General features: G+C 40.6%; 2 protein-coding genes across 2 annotated transcripts; both read left to right on the plus strand.

Annotated features, from left to right (window-relative positions):
• Positions 1–2,987: 2,987 nt before the first annotated feature.
• Positions 2,988–6,437, plus strand: fmoda (fibromodulin a). The gene is made up of 5 exons (XM_062398728.1): positions 2,988–3,361; positions 4,101–4,223; positions 4,303–4,443; positions 4,529–4,796; positions 5,526–6,437. Exons 1-5 carry the CDS (start codon positions 3,005–3,007, stop codon positions 5,675–5,677), a joined length of 1,041 nt encoding a protein of 346 aa, XP_062254712.1. The 5' UTR covers positions 2,988–3,004; the 3' UTR covers positions 5,678–6,437.
• Positions 6,438–8,960: 2,523 nt separating this feature from the next.
• On the plus strand, positions 8,961–14,719 carry slc6a14 (solute carrier family 6 member 14). Its single transcript, XM_062398694.1, has 15 exons — positions 8,961–9,031; positions 9,378–9,522; positions 9,641–9,772; positions 10,449–10,610; positions 10,765–10,879; positions 10,972–11,104; positions 12,108–12,248; positions 12,341–12,476; positions 12,751–12,843; positions 12,935–13,060; positions 13,150–13,268; positions 13,384–13,483; positions 13,571–13,680; positions 13,994–14,161; positions 14,295–14,719. Exons 1-15 carry the CDS (start codon positions 8,966–8,968, stop codon positions 14,448–14,450), a joined length of 1,902 nt encoding a protein of 633 aa, XP_062254678.1. The 5' UTR covers positions 8,961–8,965; the 3' UTR covers positions 14,451–14,719.
• Positions 14,720–15,954: the final 1,235 nt, after the last annotated feature.

Raw genomic sequence — 15,954 nt, forward strand, 5'->3', positions numbered from 1 at the left:
GCCATGAGTCAACGGTCCGACCTCATCCTGGTTCAGTTCATACATGAGCAGCTTTGATGGAGAAATTAAGCCATGTTTAGAAATAAGTCCAAAACTCATAAAAGTACATATAAAGTAATGAACGTGGCTGTTGTAGTGTTTGAAAGAGCTGGGCCGAGCGAGGCCAGGTCTCCTCTGCTGCATCTGGTGTCCACAGATGCCTGCGGCTACATGAAACAAATAAAGAACAGTTTCCTTATGATGCAGCTGCAGAAACCTGCAAAGCCAACAAATAATCAAACACATAAACCCACAATATGTCATTCATTCTTTTTGATTTTTTATTGTTGTTCATAAAGACATAGCACGTATAGACATGTTGAAAGACACTATTATAGTTAAATTTGACTTAACTCTCTCTGTGACGCTAGTATTAGCAGTAGAGAAGGGGGGGAGTGTGGGGACTCAAGGTCTCACCATGATTGTTTGACTGGGTTAAATAGTTTGGACGCTCGCATTCACTGCCAACAACTTCTGACGTTAAATAAACGATTTGACAAACCAAGAGTGAAGCTTGTATGTCTACACGACTCCAAACCATTTTACTGTCTCACAATCACAGTGGAACTTTGAGAAGGAATAACCACCACATTTAAGTCAAAAACTGTCCGTCCATTCCTGTGGGCTCTACTATATATATTTATATATCACATTTCCTGGAACCATACATCCACCAGTGACCACCAGTGCTCAAAGGGACTCACAATATACAGCAAAATCTGCTTACATACATAATGGCTGCAACTCTTCTAGGGGAGGGTATTTTTTCATCCTGAGGGTTTCTTCCCAACCCTTTAGCAAAAAACTATATTTATTACATTATTATTTTACATCACAAAGATATTTGTCTATTCCAGGGTTGAAAAAGTTGTAATTTGTCATATGCAAAACACGTTTGTCTCTATGACTGTGTTTTATTAAAGTTTACATTGGTGTCATATATTAAATCTTCCATTAAATTTACGTTTAATCTGTTGCAAAACAAGTTGTGCCCATTTAATCCTGTTGAGTTTTTTCAATTTAAGAACAACCCTGTGTGACAACAAAGGAACTTTTTCTTCTTTTATATTACAAGAAAGCCACAACTTTTTTTTCTTTTCAATTCGATCTACCCTCACTCATTGTGTCCTAGCTTTTACATCATATGAAGTGGACAGATATACGAGTGATGATGATGAGAAGAAACAGAGAATTGGGTTTTGAAAGAGAAAAGGGGGAACAATATTTGAGGAGGCCACAACTAAAAGTGAGAGAAACCCCCTGATTCAGATGGAGCTGGTGTCGGAGAGCAGATGCGGGGGCAGGAAGAGGCCCACATTAAGCACCACACACAACATGAGACGGGCTTCACACATGTTTTCATTTAACCCTCTACAACATGGAAGGTCGATGGAGAGGAATGAAGAAAGTTGGATCCGCCCCCTTGGAAAAATCCTTGTCAGGGAGTTAAAGAAAACAAGTACTATAATAGCTTCAGTAATCATCTTTGGAAGATTTCCTATTGCACAGAGCTTTAGCATTAATAGGACAAAATGTTCTAGACCCATTAAATAACTGTATAGTTAAATTAAAAAGTGCCACTAAACCCGCTTATGCCCATGTTTGGTACAAAATCGTGCACATGCAGTTTTGGCTGAAGATCGAGTTGTCTGACTTTATTGGGAAGAGATTGATTCATCCTGAGTGATTCCTCCCGAAACCCTTATAGCAATATTATAAGTAAAGACTCACATCCCAAATAGTTTTACATATTCCAGGGTTGAAACACCGGGTAAATTTGTTGCATTCAAAAACACGTATGTCTCCATATCTGTCGTCCATTTATGTTTTTTAAGTTCACAGCAAAACAGGTATAACACCTCTGTTGCTTTTGTGCAACGGTCAGCATGTGGCATTGTTTGCTTTACGTCCAGAAAGGATAACTAACATTTTAAAATGTTTAGTAGTTTTGATCCAGTGAGCTTTGGTACCAAAATCCTCTGTGCAAATACTATGGAAATAGTATGTTTCAGCTCAGAGGGGTTGAATATACTGCACACAGATGGAAAAATCCCCCTCAGAGGCTCTGCATCTCACATCCCTGGTATTGGTGGAGAAGGAGGCTCCAGACTGCGGGTGAGGGGTGTGTGGTGCACTGGGCCGTGCCTGAATGAACAAAACGGGGTGCAGGAGGGCGGATTATGGGGTGGAAGCAACCAACAGAAAAAGAATGGAGAGGGGTGGAGAGGGGGGTGGCAGAATGGGAAGGAGAGAAGGGAGGGAATGAGAGATACTTTTGTGTGACTGCCGAAGTCCCCTCCACTCCTGAGCTCACTCTGAGAGAGACAGAGGGGACAAAGAGGGCCAGGCTACCTCTGATCAGGTAGGTGTGTGTGTGTGTTTGTGTGTGTGTCAACATGTGTCTCTCTGTCACTTCAGTGTCTTTCTGTGAAACCTCATAGGGGAAACATAAACACATGATGATAGAGACACATTTTGTGGGGCGCTTTTTCGTCTTCTGCCAAATCAGAGGGTCATTATTGGACGTTGTCCCACATTTCTGGCGCTACAGAGAGAAACATTTACAGAGGTGGTATTCATGGTCTGGTTTTTCCTTTTTTCTACGTTTCCTCTCTGGATTAAGACCCTTAAGAATGTGCCTCTCTGCAGGTTGTTTCCAAAACAAGGCCAGTGCCTTCACTGCTCGACCCCAAAGGTGTGAGACAGTATGCTTTTGCAGTTGAATTCTTTGACTTTGCTGCTGAATGATCATTAAATTGTTTCATTTGTCATGTACCTCTACATTATATAAGAGAAAGAACTTTGAAACAGAAAGACGTTTTTTTCCATCTCTTTACTCTGAATTGAGTCAAAATGTTTAAATTTGAACAAAATGATTATGGTTTGTGACTCTCTGTGTTTTTTCTAAATGTTCTTGCCATGTCTGTTTTTGTAGATTACATAAAGGTTCTGTGTGACTGCAACAATGTTCCCGGCGACCATCTTCTTCTTCTCTGCCCTGCTCCCGTTCTCGCTTTCCCATCCACGGGACCCCTTCGCTTGGCTGTATGGCCGCCAAGGAGATGCTTTCGCCTCCCTGCAGGGTGCCTCAGGAGGCCAGTGTCCTGAAGAGTGTGACTGTCCCCCCACCTTCCCAGTGGCCATGTACTGTGATGGGCGGGGCCTGACAGCCATGCCAAATGTTCCTGCCCATATCAAGTACTTGTACCTCCAGCACAATGCCATCACTTCTGTGCCTGAGTCGGCTCTGGTCAATGCAACCAGTCTGGTGTGGTTAATGATGCACTACAACCAGCTGACATCTGAAGCCATTGACAAGAAGGTAAATCTGCACCAGATTTACCTACCTCAGAACCAGAAACACATGAGCTGCAATGGAGAACGGCAGCTCTTTATGGATGTCAGATGGCTGGCAGCTGGTGAAGAGGCTGAGTAATTGCAGAGGGAACGTGACAGCTTTATGTTTGCATGTGTGAGGAGGAAAAATGGGGATTTTTATATGTTATTCTTTCATGTCTGATTCCCCCTTTGCTACAGTCGACATGCTGTGTCATACAGATTCTAAAGCACATAAATCTGGATCAGATTTTCATCTGAGGGAAAATGTGACAATGAAATGGAAACATATATCTTTGGCTGATGGTTGGACAGAGAGACAGACAGACAGACAGACAGACAGACAGACAGGCAGACAGGCAGACAGACAGACAGACAGACAGACAGACAGACAGACAGACAGACAGACAGACAGACAGACAGACAGACAGACAGACAGACAGACAGACAGACAGACAGACTGACGGACGTCCTGGAGGCAGGATGTCATGCTTATAGATTTGAGTGACGTGCGGTTCAGCCTGCCACACATTAACCCTCCCCTCCAGTGGCTGAGAGGATATGGAATATTTTTGACATGACCACAAAGTTCTTTTTTCTGTAATTTTTTATGAGGAGAACATATATTTAAATGGCTAAATGTGATGTTCGACTTTTTCAAACCTTTTGATGGTGAGTTTGGTTGAATTTACTTTGATGTCGCTCACCCTCTGCATCATATTTAGGTGTTTCTGAAGTTGGAGGGACTGGAGCGTTTCTATCTACAGCACAATAATCTAACCAGCATTCCTTCCAACCTCCCCCGCTCCCTGCGAGATCTGAGAATCAATCATAACAAGATTGAAAAGGTAAAAGTTTGCATGGGCTGATCTTCATGCAGAGCTCCTCTCTACATTTAGATTTTAAAGTTATCACACTGTTGCCTAGGTATCACCTGCAGACCTAGAGGGAATGGATAACCTCACTATCCTGTATCTCCATGATAATGCGCTCACAGACATGAGCACATCACTGAAGGCTCTGACCTCTCTCACACTGCTGGACATCAGTGGCAACAAGCTGACAAAGGTAAACCAATGTTTTAATATATGTCACATTAAATTTACAGACAAGATTCAGATTTCCAAGAGAATTTTCAAATGAATGATCCCAGGTCCCGGGCGCCCTCCCTGACCATCTGCACCAACTCTATCTGGAGTCTAACTCCATCGACTCAGTGCCAGAGGACTTCCTGGGTGGTCTGACACATCTGCAATATGTCAGGATGGGCCACAACCAGCTGACGGACAAGGGCATCCCACCCAACACCTTTAACGTGACAGGGCTGGTGGAGCTGGACCTGAGCTTCAACAAGCTGGAGAGAATCCCCATAGTCAGCACCACACTGCAGCACCTCTACCTGCAGGCAAACCAAATCAAAGGTAACATCCATGAAAATCCAAATGTAAATATCCCTTTCCCAATGTTTTATTAGATTATTTTTGGAATTCTACATAAAATAATTAGACTCAGGACATTAAGGTTGGAAATGTCCGAAATCAAACCCATTAAATGTGTTCAAAAGGTCCTGGCCCCAGAATTGTAGCTTTTATTATTTGTCACATGACATCACGATGACCAACATTTGCATAACTATGATCAGTAAAATAAATGCTAATCGGCACGCTCTCAACAAAGACGAGGAAAATCAACAATAGATGACTTAATTTCCTACAAGCACTTGAAGTTTTTGACCAATCACAACAAAATTGGTTAGCTGGCCAACCAGAGCAGACTGGGCTTTGTTGGAGGTGAAGACTTAAAGAGACAGGATCTCAAACCTAGCCTTTTAAACAGCGGCTGCAAAGTGGAGCTGCTGCAATGGACAGTATGATGAAGGCGTTGTTAAAATTTAGAAGTTAATATTTTGTCAGCATTAAACTCGTAAACCTGAATATGAGCATAATGTGTCACAATTGAAGGTTACAGTCATGAAAATTAAGAAATATTTGATAATGATTTTAAAAATAAACTTTATGAAAGCAGAATAATGACACTATATAATACTTTCGTGGTCTAATTTTGACTCGGACAAGTGTTGTGTTAACGCTGAGTTTTCTTTTTTATATCTGCATTATGTAATCATCTCTCACTCTGTTCTGTGGCTGTAGAGTTCACTCTGGGGAGTTTCTGCAGCTTCATGGATGTGACAAATTTCTCCAAACTGCGGACGGTGCGATTGGATGGAAACGAGATCGGACGTCAGGACATCCCCTCAGAGTCATCCATGTGCCTGCGGATGGCTTCCGACATCGAGGTCTAACTTTGTGAACAACACAGCTTGTGTGCAACATAATGTGCAACACATTCTTTTTGTGAGATGAGCAAAAAGCTAAGCGCAGCGGGATGATGTGATTTGACACCAGCATGAGAGGGAAGGAGCTCATATCTTCTATACAAAATCCTATGAAAAAAGACTGTTTGGGTAAACTTAATTTCAGACAAGCTTAAAAATGGCCTGGTCCCCTTTCAAAAAATATAAATCTAAATTTGACTTACATGCTTCAATTACGTCAATAAATATCAGAGTCTCATTATTTTCAATGAGCAACAAAATGAGACCTTGATTTTATAATCCATAAGTTGCTGTGAGGATCAATGATCTTTCTATGTTATGGTATATATAGTGTTTATATCTCTCTTTCTCTGTGTCTTGATTTGTGTTTTTCATTGCTTTTCTCTTATGATAAAAGTGTGTATCACGTATGATATGTTCATAAGCTGTCGCTGAATCCTATTACACAATACTGTCCGCAACATGACATGACCTTGTTTGAATGGTATGCATTATATCAAATATTAATTTCATTTGTTTAACACGTGCTGTGACTCCTTGTAGAGGACCCTGCTTTTGCACAGTGAAATCAGCTTTCCTTAGAAGATTAGAATCCATGTACAATTTGAAAATATCTCCATACAGTACTGTAGTGACTCACATACATAGGGTGCTATGATTATGGAGTTAATGTATGTATTGCATGGTTGATAACCATATTTATGTTTACAAGTCTGTCTTAGAATAAATAAAAGTAAAAAAGTACTCTTGCACTTTATGTTCAGTTTCCTGTATTTGCGCACCTTTGTGTGAGTATGTGTATGATTCACCATTATTATGGACTGTAGCGCAGCACAGGATAGAGCCACCGAGTGCTGTAACAATGAAGCTTTTGTTGAATGGAACTTTATCCAAACAATAAACCTGCTACGTATTGAGTTAAGGCTCAGGCAGGCACCGTGTCCTGCTGTTAAATACAACACATGCTCTTGTCTGAGAGGTTCATGAATGAATTTTTATTAATTCAACATATCCGGGTGATTAAAGATGTCGGTCACTTCCTGCTTCACATCCAGATTGTTCATAGTGTGGAATGTGACTAAAGTTACTCAGGGCAGTCGAGTACATGTTCATTGAGTGGTCATAAAGGATTTGGAGGATGCACAGTCGTAGGCGTAATAAAAGAAGCTTGAGACAAGAAAACCTCAAAGAATTGAAACCCTTTAACTCTTGTTATTTCATCTAATAAACAAAGCTGAATAGGATGTTGGCACAAAGTGGATAATAAAGGCAATGAGCCAGAGGAAGAAAAGGCTTACATTGTGTGGGCTAGTGGGTCAGAGTTCGGAAAGCCTTTTTTTTTAGATATTAGAAATCTAATATCTAAAAATAAAAATAATCTGGCTCTTCGTCACCTTCTATTCTCAATACTTTTTGTTCCCTACAGTCATGTCATTCTATCTGTGAGAGGCAACAAAGACTTGATGTCTATTGACTGTGAGGTGGCTGCACAGGCAAGTGATTCATAAGGCTGACCTGTCCCGCTAGAGACAGAGAGCTGACCTCAAGTCCATCTGGCTAAACTCTTAAAACAGATGTTCGGACTCAAAGGTATTTTCCTCATCCCATCCTCCCACATCCAAATCCAGCCACTCTACATCCCTCTGAATGGCCGCTATCTTCACATGGAGGATACGGATCTTCTGTCTTCCGCACTGATTTCTTAGAAGAATCCCGACTGATTCCTGCATGTGTTTGTGTAACCGGGGATTGAAACATCACCGTCAGCTGTTTTTGTAATCTGTGGACACGCCAGTCATCACAGCTAATGTATGTTATAGGTATACAGTGGTTAGTCTGTGGCTGAACGTCATTGACCAAAATGCCTCAGGAACTAAAAGACTTCTCACTTCACACCATTTAAAACTTAGACATCAGAAGTGTGGAATCAGGTTTGGTCTGATAGTGGAGTGGTTGGTGCCCACACTCGGCGGGCAGGTCCCCTTTTTGACTCCTGGTCAGCCAGTCCTAGAAATTGTGATATTGATCACAGTTAATCTAGTGATGCAAGCATTTGAATCACTTTTAAAATGTTAAAACCAGTCTTGCGGATCAAAATTATCTTTTCGAAATATTTGTTGAATCTTTATCACACAGCCAAAGTGAATAGGTAGCAGAAGACAAGGGGAGGAGGGAAAATGTATCAAAGGCTCAGATTTATCTTGTGGTTAATAGTAAGCACCTTAAATTACCACAAGGCCAGTAGAGGCCTATTGAATTATCAGAATCTGGTCCATAAGGCTAGATAAGGGCTAACACGTTCATGAGACAAAAAATAGCTTTTTGAGGTCACAGTGACCTTGACCCTTGACTTGAAAAATCAGGTCTTTCTTCAGTCCAAGTGAATGTTGGTGCCAAGTGTAATGAAATTCCTTACAGATATTCTTGATATATAACATTATCAAGACCTTTGACCTTCGGTTGCCAAAATCGAATGAGTTCATCTTTCATTCCAATTTTGAAGACATTCTCAAAGATGTTCTGAGATATCGTGTTCACAAGAATGACAATCTTGGATCACCCAAAAACATAATCCCTCGGGCCACTGGTTGTCGCCGGCATTGAAAAGTTTGTTCATATCCTACACTGTATGTTCTTATATAAAGTTACAGTTACAGACTTATTTGTTAACAATGCACAGAGCTTTTATTTCTGCAGAAAGGAAGAAAATCATGTCACAGTGTTATGACATCTGACTGTGATTACAGGCAACACACACCCAGACCCACACCAGCTCACCAGTATAGTCATTATACATAGATGTCACTAACCATAATGAGGTCTGTCCATTTTCAGTGGCTTTAGGGATCAGGTGTTACAACATGGTGACTGTCATCGGGCTAGTGACTCTCTGGGAAACATACACAGCATACATAACACACAGCCATCATTGTGTTGTGTTACTGGATACTACAGCTCCACTGCTTTATCTGGTTATCAATACTGATGATATGATGTAGTGAGTGAAGGTAATTCATTAATGTTATCAACAGGGAAATATTCTTTACTGCAGTGCATGAAATCATGATTTCATTTTTATTATAAGAGTTCATTTACTCACACGGTCAGGTCAGTGGTGTCGTCGGGGAGGTATCTGAGTAGATGATTGGTTGGAATACATCACTAATTTTCAGGGGGGAGGGGGCTTTAAAACCAGCCTTCGTGAGCTTTTTAAATTTCTTATACAGACCTTTAACACACAGGTGACAGGACATCATGAGGAAATACGGCTGGAACACTTTCAGGGATTTAATATACAGAAATCCTGCAAAGGTCAACCAGGTAAGATATGTCAGACTTACACTCCATCATTTAGTGCTTGCAAAATATTGCTTACTTTATTATTTAATATAGAGAAATACCTTGATTTGTGTTTTAATTATAAACAAAATGAACAAAATCTCAATTCAGTATTTAATTGAATTGAGGGGCCACTGTAGTTGAAATCCCTTAATAATAAAGGACTTGTTCACTTGCAGACATCGCCCCAATTCAGTTTGAATGTGATAAGTGGAAATGATGTAAAGAAGATTGTGTATCTTGAAGGTGTAATAAATCGGTTTAAATTAACTTTTGAAACCGATTGCCACTAAAATGTTCTTTACATTGTAAACTTGTCACTGAACAGGATCCACATGTTGATGATGGGGATGAGAACACAGAACGAGGGAACTGGGCCAGTAAGAGAGAATACATCCTCTCCACTATCGGCTATGCTGTTGGACTGGGAAATATCTGGAGATTTCCATATTTAGCCTACAAGAATGGAGGGGGTACGTAGATAATCAGTTCCTAGTCCATTCAGTATATGGCTCACTTTTAATGACATTGCTGTTATTATAAGTAACATAGAAAATGTTTCTCTCATTATGACTTTGCTCTATTGAGCAGGTGCCTTTCTCATCCCCTACTTTGTGATGTTGGTGGTGGCTGGAATCCCTCTCTTCTTACTGGAGAGTGCCCTGGGTCAATTCTGCAGCCAAGGTCCCATCAACACATGGAGAGCGGTGCCTCTCCTGCAGGGTGAGGCTGCTATGAAAGCTTTGTTAAAGCTCAGTCAAGTATATTGAAGATGTCAAACCTGAGGCATTTAAAGAGGATGCTGGTTAATGGTCAACTGTGTAAACCAAATACCAGGTCTTTTATGACCCCTGGCTTCAGATCAACAGCAGATGTAGGATATTTCTAAATCCGGGGCCGTAAAGGGGCCTCAATTTACACAGAGGGGACAATTATATTTCCCAAATCCCTGCATAATTCCTGATTCCGTAAGGTGCACATTCAGGTCATCTGTTGTTTACTGTTAACTTACAATCTAGCAGAGTTTGATGGGTTGAACCAGGACATCACCCTGTAGCAGACTTGTTGACTTGGTTGGAATATCAGTTGGCAGGAAGCAGATCCACAAGCTATGCCCTGACAGCATTATTTTTTTCACACAAACAGGACAAATTGAAAATGATATATTGACCAAAAAAACTTGGGTGGGAAAAGTGGGTGATGGTCCTCGATCTATAGGGAGTGTTTTGCTGGACACAGGAGACTCTCTATTCTGAAGTGCTGTTGTTCTCAGGGCCGTCAAATGCTCATTCGCTAAAAACTCACCCAAAAATAGTTAATGTTTTATAATTATATTTTTTTCACAAGAACTTTCTGAACAGCAACGGCTCCTTAAAACCTCTCTTCTGTACCTCTGCAGGTGTTGGCATTGCAATGGTCATGGTGACGCTGATAGTATCAATTTACTATAACGTCATCCTCACCTACAGCCTGTACTACATGTTCGCCTCCTTCCAGTATCCTTTGCCGTGGTCCAGCTGCCTCAGCTGGGCGGACAGTAACTGCAGCAGGACACCCACAGGTATAATCATTTCATTCTGACATGAAATAATGATGACAGAAATATAAATTCTGATGTGATTAAATATGTGAAATTGTCTGAGAAACACTAAAGAGCTTTATATCCATCCTGTGGTTTTTAGCAAGCTATTTACTGGTCCTCTTTCCTTTTCCAGTGTCTTGTAATGTAAGTGGTTTTCTAGTGGCCAACTGGACTCAGGAAAACATCACTTGTCCTTCAACTGACGTGATCACATTTCCAATGCAGAGTCCAAGTGAACAGTACTGGGAGTAAGAATCACAAAATCCAATGCAATCTAACACAAATACCTGCATTTGTCATGGTGTGGTTTCATGACAGTCAGATTTCTCTTGTTCCTCAGTCGTGTGGCTCTGCAGAGATCCAGTGGTCTGGATGAAACAGGACCAATTGTCTGGCATTTGGCCCTTTGTCTGCTGCTGAGCTCCATCCTTGTTGCTGCAGCGCTTTTTAAAGGCATCAAGTCTTCAGGAAAAGTAAGTCAGCTATTACTTCTTATTTCCTTATCCACAGAAACTCTTCTTACATTAATTTAGTTAAAGGGATAGTTCAACGAAAAATTCAAAATTCACTCACTACCTACTCACCACTGATGGAGGGGTGGGAAAAATTGTCCAGAAAAATTACAACATGACTCCATACTGCCAATGTGGTGTCTTCCAAGTGTCCACAATTCACTACATTCATATTCCACTCGAACCCAGGTCATTACACTTTGTTTTAAGCCTTAAAGTCCACTACCGGAAGTGGTAATGCTTGCAGATGTAGCCACACGATGGAGTTCCCGAGGGTACATGAACGCACCATGTGGAGTATATCAGAGGACATTTACGCTAAAAACATGGAGTGAATGATGCTGTTTCAAGTCAAATATGTATGATGGGGCTTCCGAACACTTGGATGACACCACACAAGCAGAATGGAGGTATGTTGTGTTTTTTCTGTTGTTTTATTATGTCTAAACAAGGGGTCCCGCTTATTTCAATTTTATTGGATTTTTCGATGAACCTTTAAGCAGTGGCAACATGCTACACCATATACTAAAGACCGGTTTCGGCAGTCCGTCTTGTTGCATTGTGGTAAACGTGCATCTTTTACACTGTGGCACTGGTATTGCTCTGTGGACAGATTACATGTTCAGTGTGTGGGTGTCAGACTTTTTTCTCTGCAGGTCATATATTTCACCTCTGTTTTACCTTATGTTCAGAATAATTACTGTAGAGGGAGCTAATGTTTATCCACATTTGCAATTTAATGCAAGCGAACCTTCACACTGCAACATGCTTTAACAAAACACTCCATGTACAATGCCTATATTTGTCATCACACTTAAACACTAACGTTATTGCATCATAGTACAACATTTTATAAGGTCTTCCAATTTACATTAATTTGCTTTAAACTCAGCACCAAGGACAGAAAATCAAAATAATTTCATTACATTTGTACAATGTTCAATCTTAGCTTTTGTCTCCACAGGTTGTCTACTTCACAGCTACATTTCCATATGTGGTGATTGTCATCCTGCTGATCAGAGGTGTGACTCTAGAGGGAGCTAGAGATGGCATAGAGTTCTACATTGGGTCACAATCTAATCTGACTAAACTCTCTGAAGCACAGGTGAGAACTGAACTATCATTGTTTAAATACAACGAATAAGAGAAGTCCTAATTTCCTCCAAAATATATTTTAACATGACTTTGTGTTCTTAGATCTGGAAAGATGCAGCAACTCAGATCTTCTACTCTCTCTCCATTGGCTGGGGGGGAGTCATGACTCTTGCTTCCTATAATAGCTTCAACAACAATGTGGTCAAGGATGCATTTGTAGTAACACTGACAAATGCAGGTGGGAGCAAACACAATTTGAAGGAAGCTTTAATTTAAAACCTGTGATTAATAAATAACCCATGATAACCCATCAATAAGATACATTATAAAAATCTAACAATACAATGCAACAGTCAGATACAACATGACGCCGCAGATACACATGTAAACTAAATCACATACGACAAAGTGGAATAATACCAAATGATCACAAGCTTTGGTGTTTCAAATTGCAATATATTATATCAGAGGTATTTCATGATCTAAAGATTTGTGTTATTTGTTCTTCCCAGGCACCAGTGTGTTGGCAGGCTTTGCCATATTTTCAATTTTGGGTCACATGGCTCACATCTACAAAATGCCTGTTGGACAGGTTGTGAAAGAAGGTCAGACCGACACACCTTGTTGTTGCCGTGGTAAAAATGTATTGTCAAGAAGAAGTGGCACTTGATGTGTTGTGTCTTTTTCTTCCTGCAGGGTTTGGCTTGGCATTCATAGCATATCCAGATGCTTTGTCTAAGCTTCCCATATCCCCGCTGTGGTCCATTCTATTCTTCTTCATGCTCCTGACTGTAGGTCTGGACTCACAGTTTGCAGGAATAGGTGGGATGTGATGCCGCCACGACACTCAGACCACTCCTCTTTCAGCAGGTGCTCACATCATGTGTCCTCACATCTCTTCTTGTCATTAGAGGTGATCACCACCTGCCTGTTAGACGCCTTCCCAAAACTCTTCAAAAACAAACACGCCTTACTGACGGTAACGACATGTACCATCCTCTATCTCCTTGGCCTGCCATGTGTCACACAGGTAAACCTCTCAGAGTCAACCTCTCTTTTTGCTACTCTTGTCTGACAAAGGTTAAGTTGATGTGCCCATTGTGTGTGTGTGTGTGACTGTGTGTATGCGTGTGTGTGTGAGATAGGCAGGAATATACTGGGTCACCCTAATCGACCAGTTTGTCGCCAGCTGGGTGCTGCTTATTTTGGCCCTCTTGGAGATCATTGGTGTTTGCTACATATATGGTAAATATGGTAATTGGAGACATTTGCAAATAAATGTGAATTAAAAAAATCTGCCTTAAGCTAAAACTGTGTTCTCATGCTTTACAGGAGGGAACCGTTTTATTAAAGACATTGAGATGATGATTGGAAAAAAGAGTTTCCTTTTCTGGTTGTGGTGGAGAGCGTGTTGGTTCTTCATCAGTCCCTGCATCATAGTGGTGAGTACTGTCGTACTGCACAGGCATAGATATCAGTCCTCTGAATATGCCCAATTATTTTCATCCATATCCAAGAAACATTTCCTGGGAAATAAGTGAAAAAAAAACCTCTAACAAAAAAAAATACAGCCAATCTTGAAAGTGAAAAAAATAATCCTGGATCTAACTTTGCTGGAAACATAATCTCCTTGGTGAAGCACTTAATAGCACTGCATTAAAAGCCACGTAAAGAAAGTTAGAAATGTGGCTGATATGCCACTCCATCACATTTGTTCATGTCTAATGAGTGAAATGTTTTGGCTTTGCTGTCTAGATGATCCTGGTGTGGTCTCTGATGACATTTACACCCCCCTCCTATGGGGCAGTCCAGTTCCCCGTCTGGGGCTTGGCTCTGGGCTGGTGCATTGTCCTGTTCATCCTGCTCAGTATTCCTGTCATCGCTGTGTACAAGCTGATGAAAGCAGAGGGAAGCCCCTGGAAGGTGTGTGTGATGATACCCGGAAAATAACAATTTAAATGTTGCTCGGCTGCAGATTGTTTCCATAAATGTCTGGAGGAGGTCTCTAGAAAAAACAACTCCTAATCATGAAATCTTCATCTCTTACATTCCACAGCGTCTGAAGTCATTGTGTTCTCCATCCAAAGAGTGGCATCCCTACCTGGCTGTCCATCGAGGAGAGCGCTACTCAGAAGAACGCAGCTGCCGCATGAAGAATCTCAAAAACATGCCGGAAGTAAACGTAAATGTGATCGCTAGCTCCTGGCTCTGATGTGTCTCTTTGTATTTTTACTGTCAACTTCTCCTATTTGGCAGAGGAGTGTATTCTGTGTAAAAGAGTGGATGTAAGTAAAACTGCTGTGAGTGATGTTTGACACCCCGAGTGGGAGAGAGTAATTAAAATGTAAACCCATCACAGATTAGCTGAAGTGTTCAAATCCTAACCTGTATATTAAGATTGAAGACATACATTCCCAAAAGTGAGGCCAATGTGTTTAGATCACTCCCTGGTGGCTGGCTGCATTAAAGGTCATACAAATATATTTTCTCAAAGATTGTTGATGTAATTCTAGTTAACTATGGTAGGTTTATTAACAATTATTTGATACTTTAAAAAATGAAACATCATGATTGACAGCTGAGACTGACTGGCACTTGGTCAAGTGTGTGTATCGCCAAACCTTGGCCCCGGGACTCTATCCCCCAATCACTACAGTACAGACTCTTTCTCCATAGATGGCAGCATTCATAACTGGAATATTTTTCATGTCTGGATAGTGGGAGGAAGTGAACATAAATTGTCCATCTTTATTTACAGTCTATGGTTCAAAAATTTGCTTGTTTTTCTCAACAGAAATAGTCGAGCATTAGCATCATATTGTTGTCTTCATCCCTGTTCAATATTCCACTTTGCAAATATTCACTGTTGTGTCATCTGAGGCTTGGTCAGTTACCGTCTGGATTACATTACCTGCTGGGACAGGTAGTTTACAACATGGCAGCGTGTGTGTGTGTGTGTTTGTGTGAGTGTGTGTGTTACACACACACACAAGTGTGTGTTAGTTGTCCTTGGTGGTTTACTTTTCAGCTGCATCAAAAATATTGAGTGTTCTATCAGTTATGATCATTTTGGTTTCAGTGATCACAGTTCTCTTATTATGTCCTTTAGTTTCTTGTTAACTAACTACATCCTTTGTATCTCACCTCTGATATTCTACACTGATTATCTCCTCTTTACCTGTCTGGTTTGTGGTGAAATTATTTAAATCAATAAGAAAAATATCAAAGGTAAACTGTTTTGAAACCCTTTCTCCAGGGGTTCTCAAATGTATTTTCCAAGGTTCATTTTTTATTCAAGGTCAGACCTCCTACAAATTGGAAATAATAAAAAGATATTATCTCAAGTTCAAGACATTTAAATATAATCAAACTTAATGCAGAAATGTTTTTGTTTGCCTGCCTTGCTTGAACCCATGCCACATACTGATCCAAATGTTCGTCAAGCTGCTGCAGTATAGGGTTGGTGCTCTCACTGCTGCATCGGTTGTTGCTCAAGTAAAGAATGTTATTTCACTTAACTTTGCACAGTCGTTGGTTCCTACAATGCCAAGCACTTGCGTGGGTCAGCATGGAGTCAAGGCTGAATTTACATTGATTTAATAAGATATAAAATTGGAAATTATTCAAAGTTTTTTCTTGAAGATCATTTTCATTATTATTGAATAATTTAATCACGTGAAAACATTAAATCATGGGATCATTAAAGTGTGTAGAAT

The sequence above is a fragment of the Platichthys flesus genome, chromosome 2, assembly GCF_949316205.1.
Source record: "Platichthys flesus chromosome 2, fPlaFle2.1, whole genome shotgun sequence".
Classification (NCBI taxonomy): Eukaryota; Metazoa; Chordata; class Actinopteri; order Pleuronectiformes; family Pleuronectidae; genus Platichthys; species Platichthys flesus.

Coding starts and splice junctions, on each gene's coding strand:
- fmoda (XM_062398728.1), top strand. CDS start 3,005: ATGTTCCCGGCGACCATCTTCTTCTTCTCTGCCCTGCTCCCGTTCTCG. Junction 3,362..4,100: donor CTGAAGCCATTGACAAGAAG/GTAAATCTGCAC, acceptor CATCATATTTAG/GTGTTTCTGAAGTTGGAGGG. Junction 4,444..4,528: donor GTGGCAACAAGCTGACAAAG/GTAAACCAATGT, acceptor GAATGATCCCAG/GTCCCGGGCGCCCTCCCTGA.
- slc6a14 (XM_062398694.1), top strand. CDS start 8,966: ATGAGGAAATACGGCTGGAACACTTTCAGGGATTTAATATACAGAAAT. Junction 12,477..12,750: donor AGTAACACTGACAAATGCAG/GTGGGAGCAAAC, acceptor TGTTCTTCCCAG/GCACCAGTGTGTTGGCAGGC. Junction 13,681..13,993: donor TCAGTCCCTGCATCATAGTG/GTGAGTACTGTC, acceptor TTTGCTGTCTAG/ATGATCCTGGTGTGGTCTCT.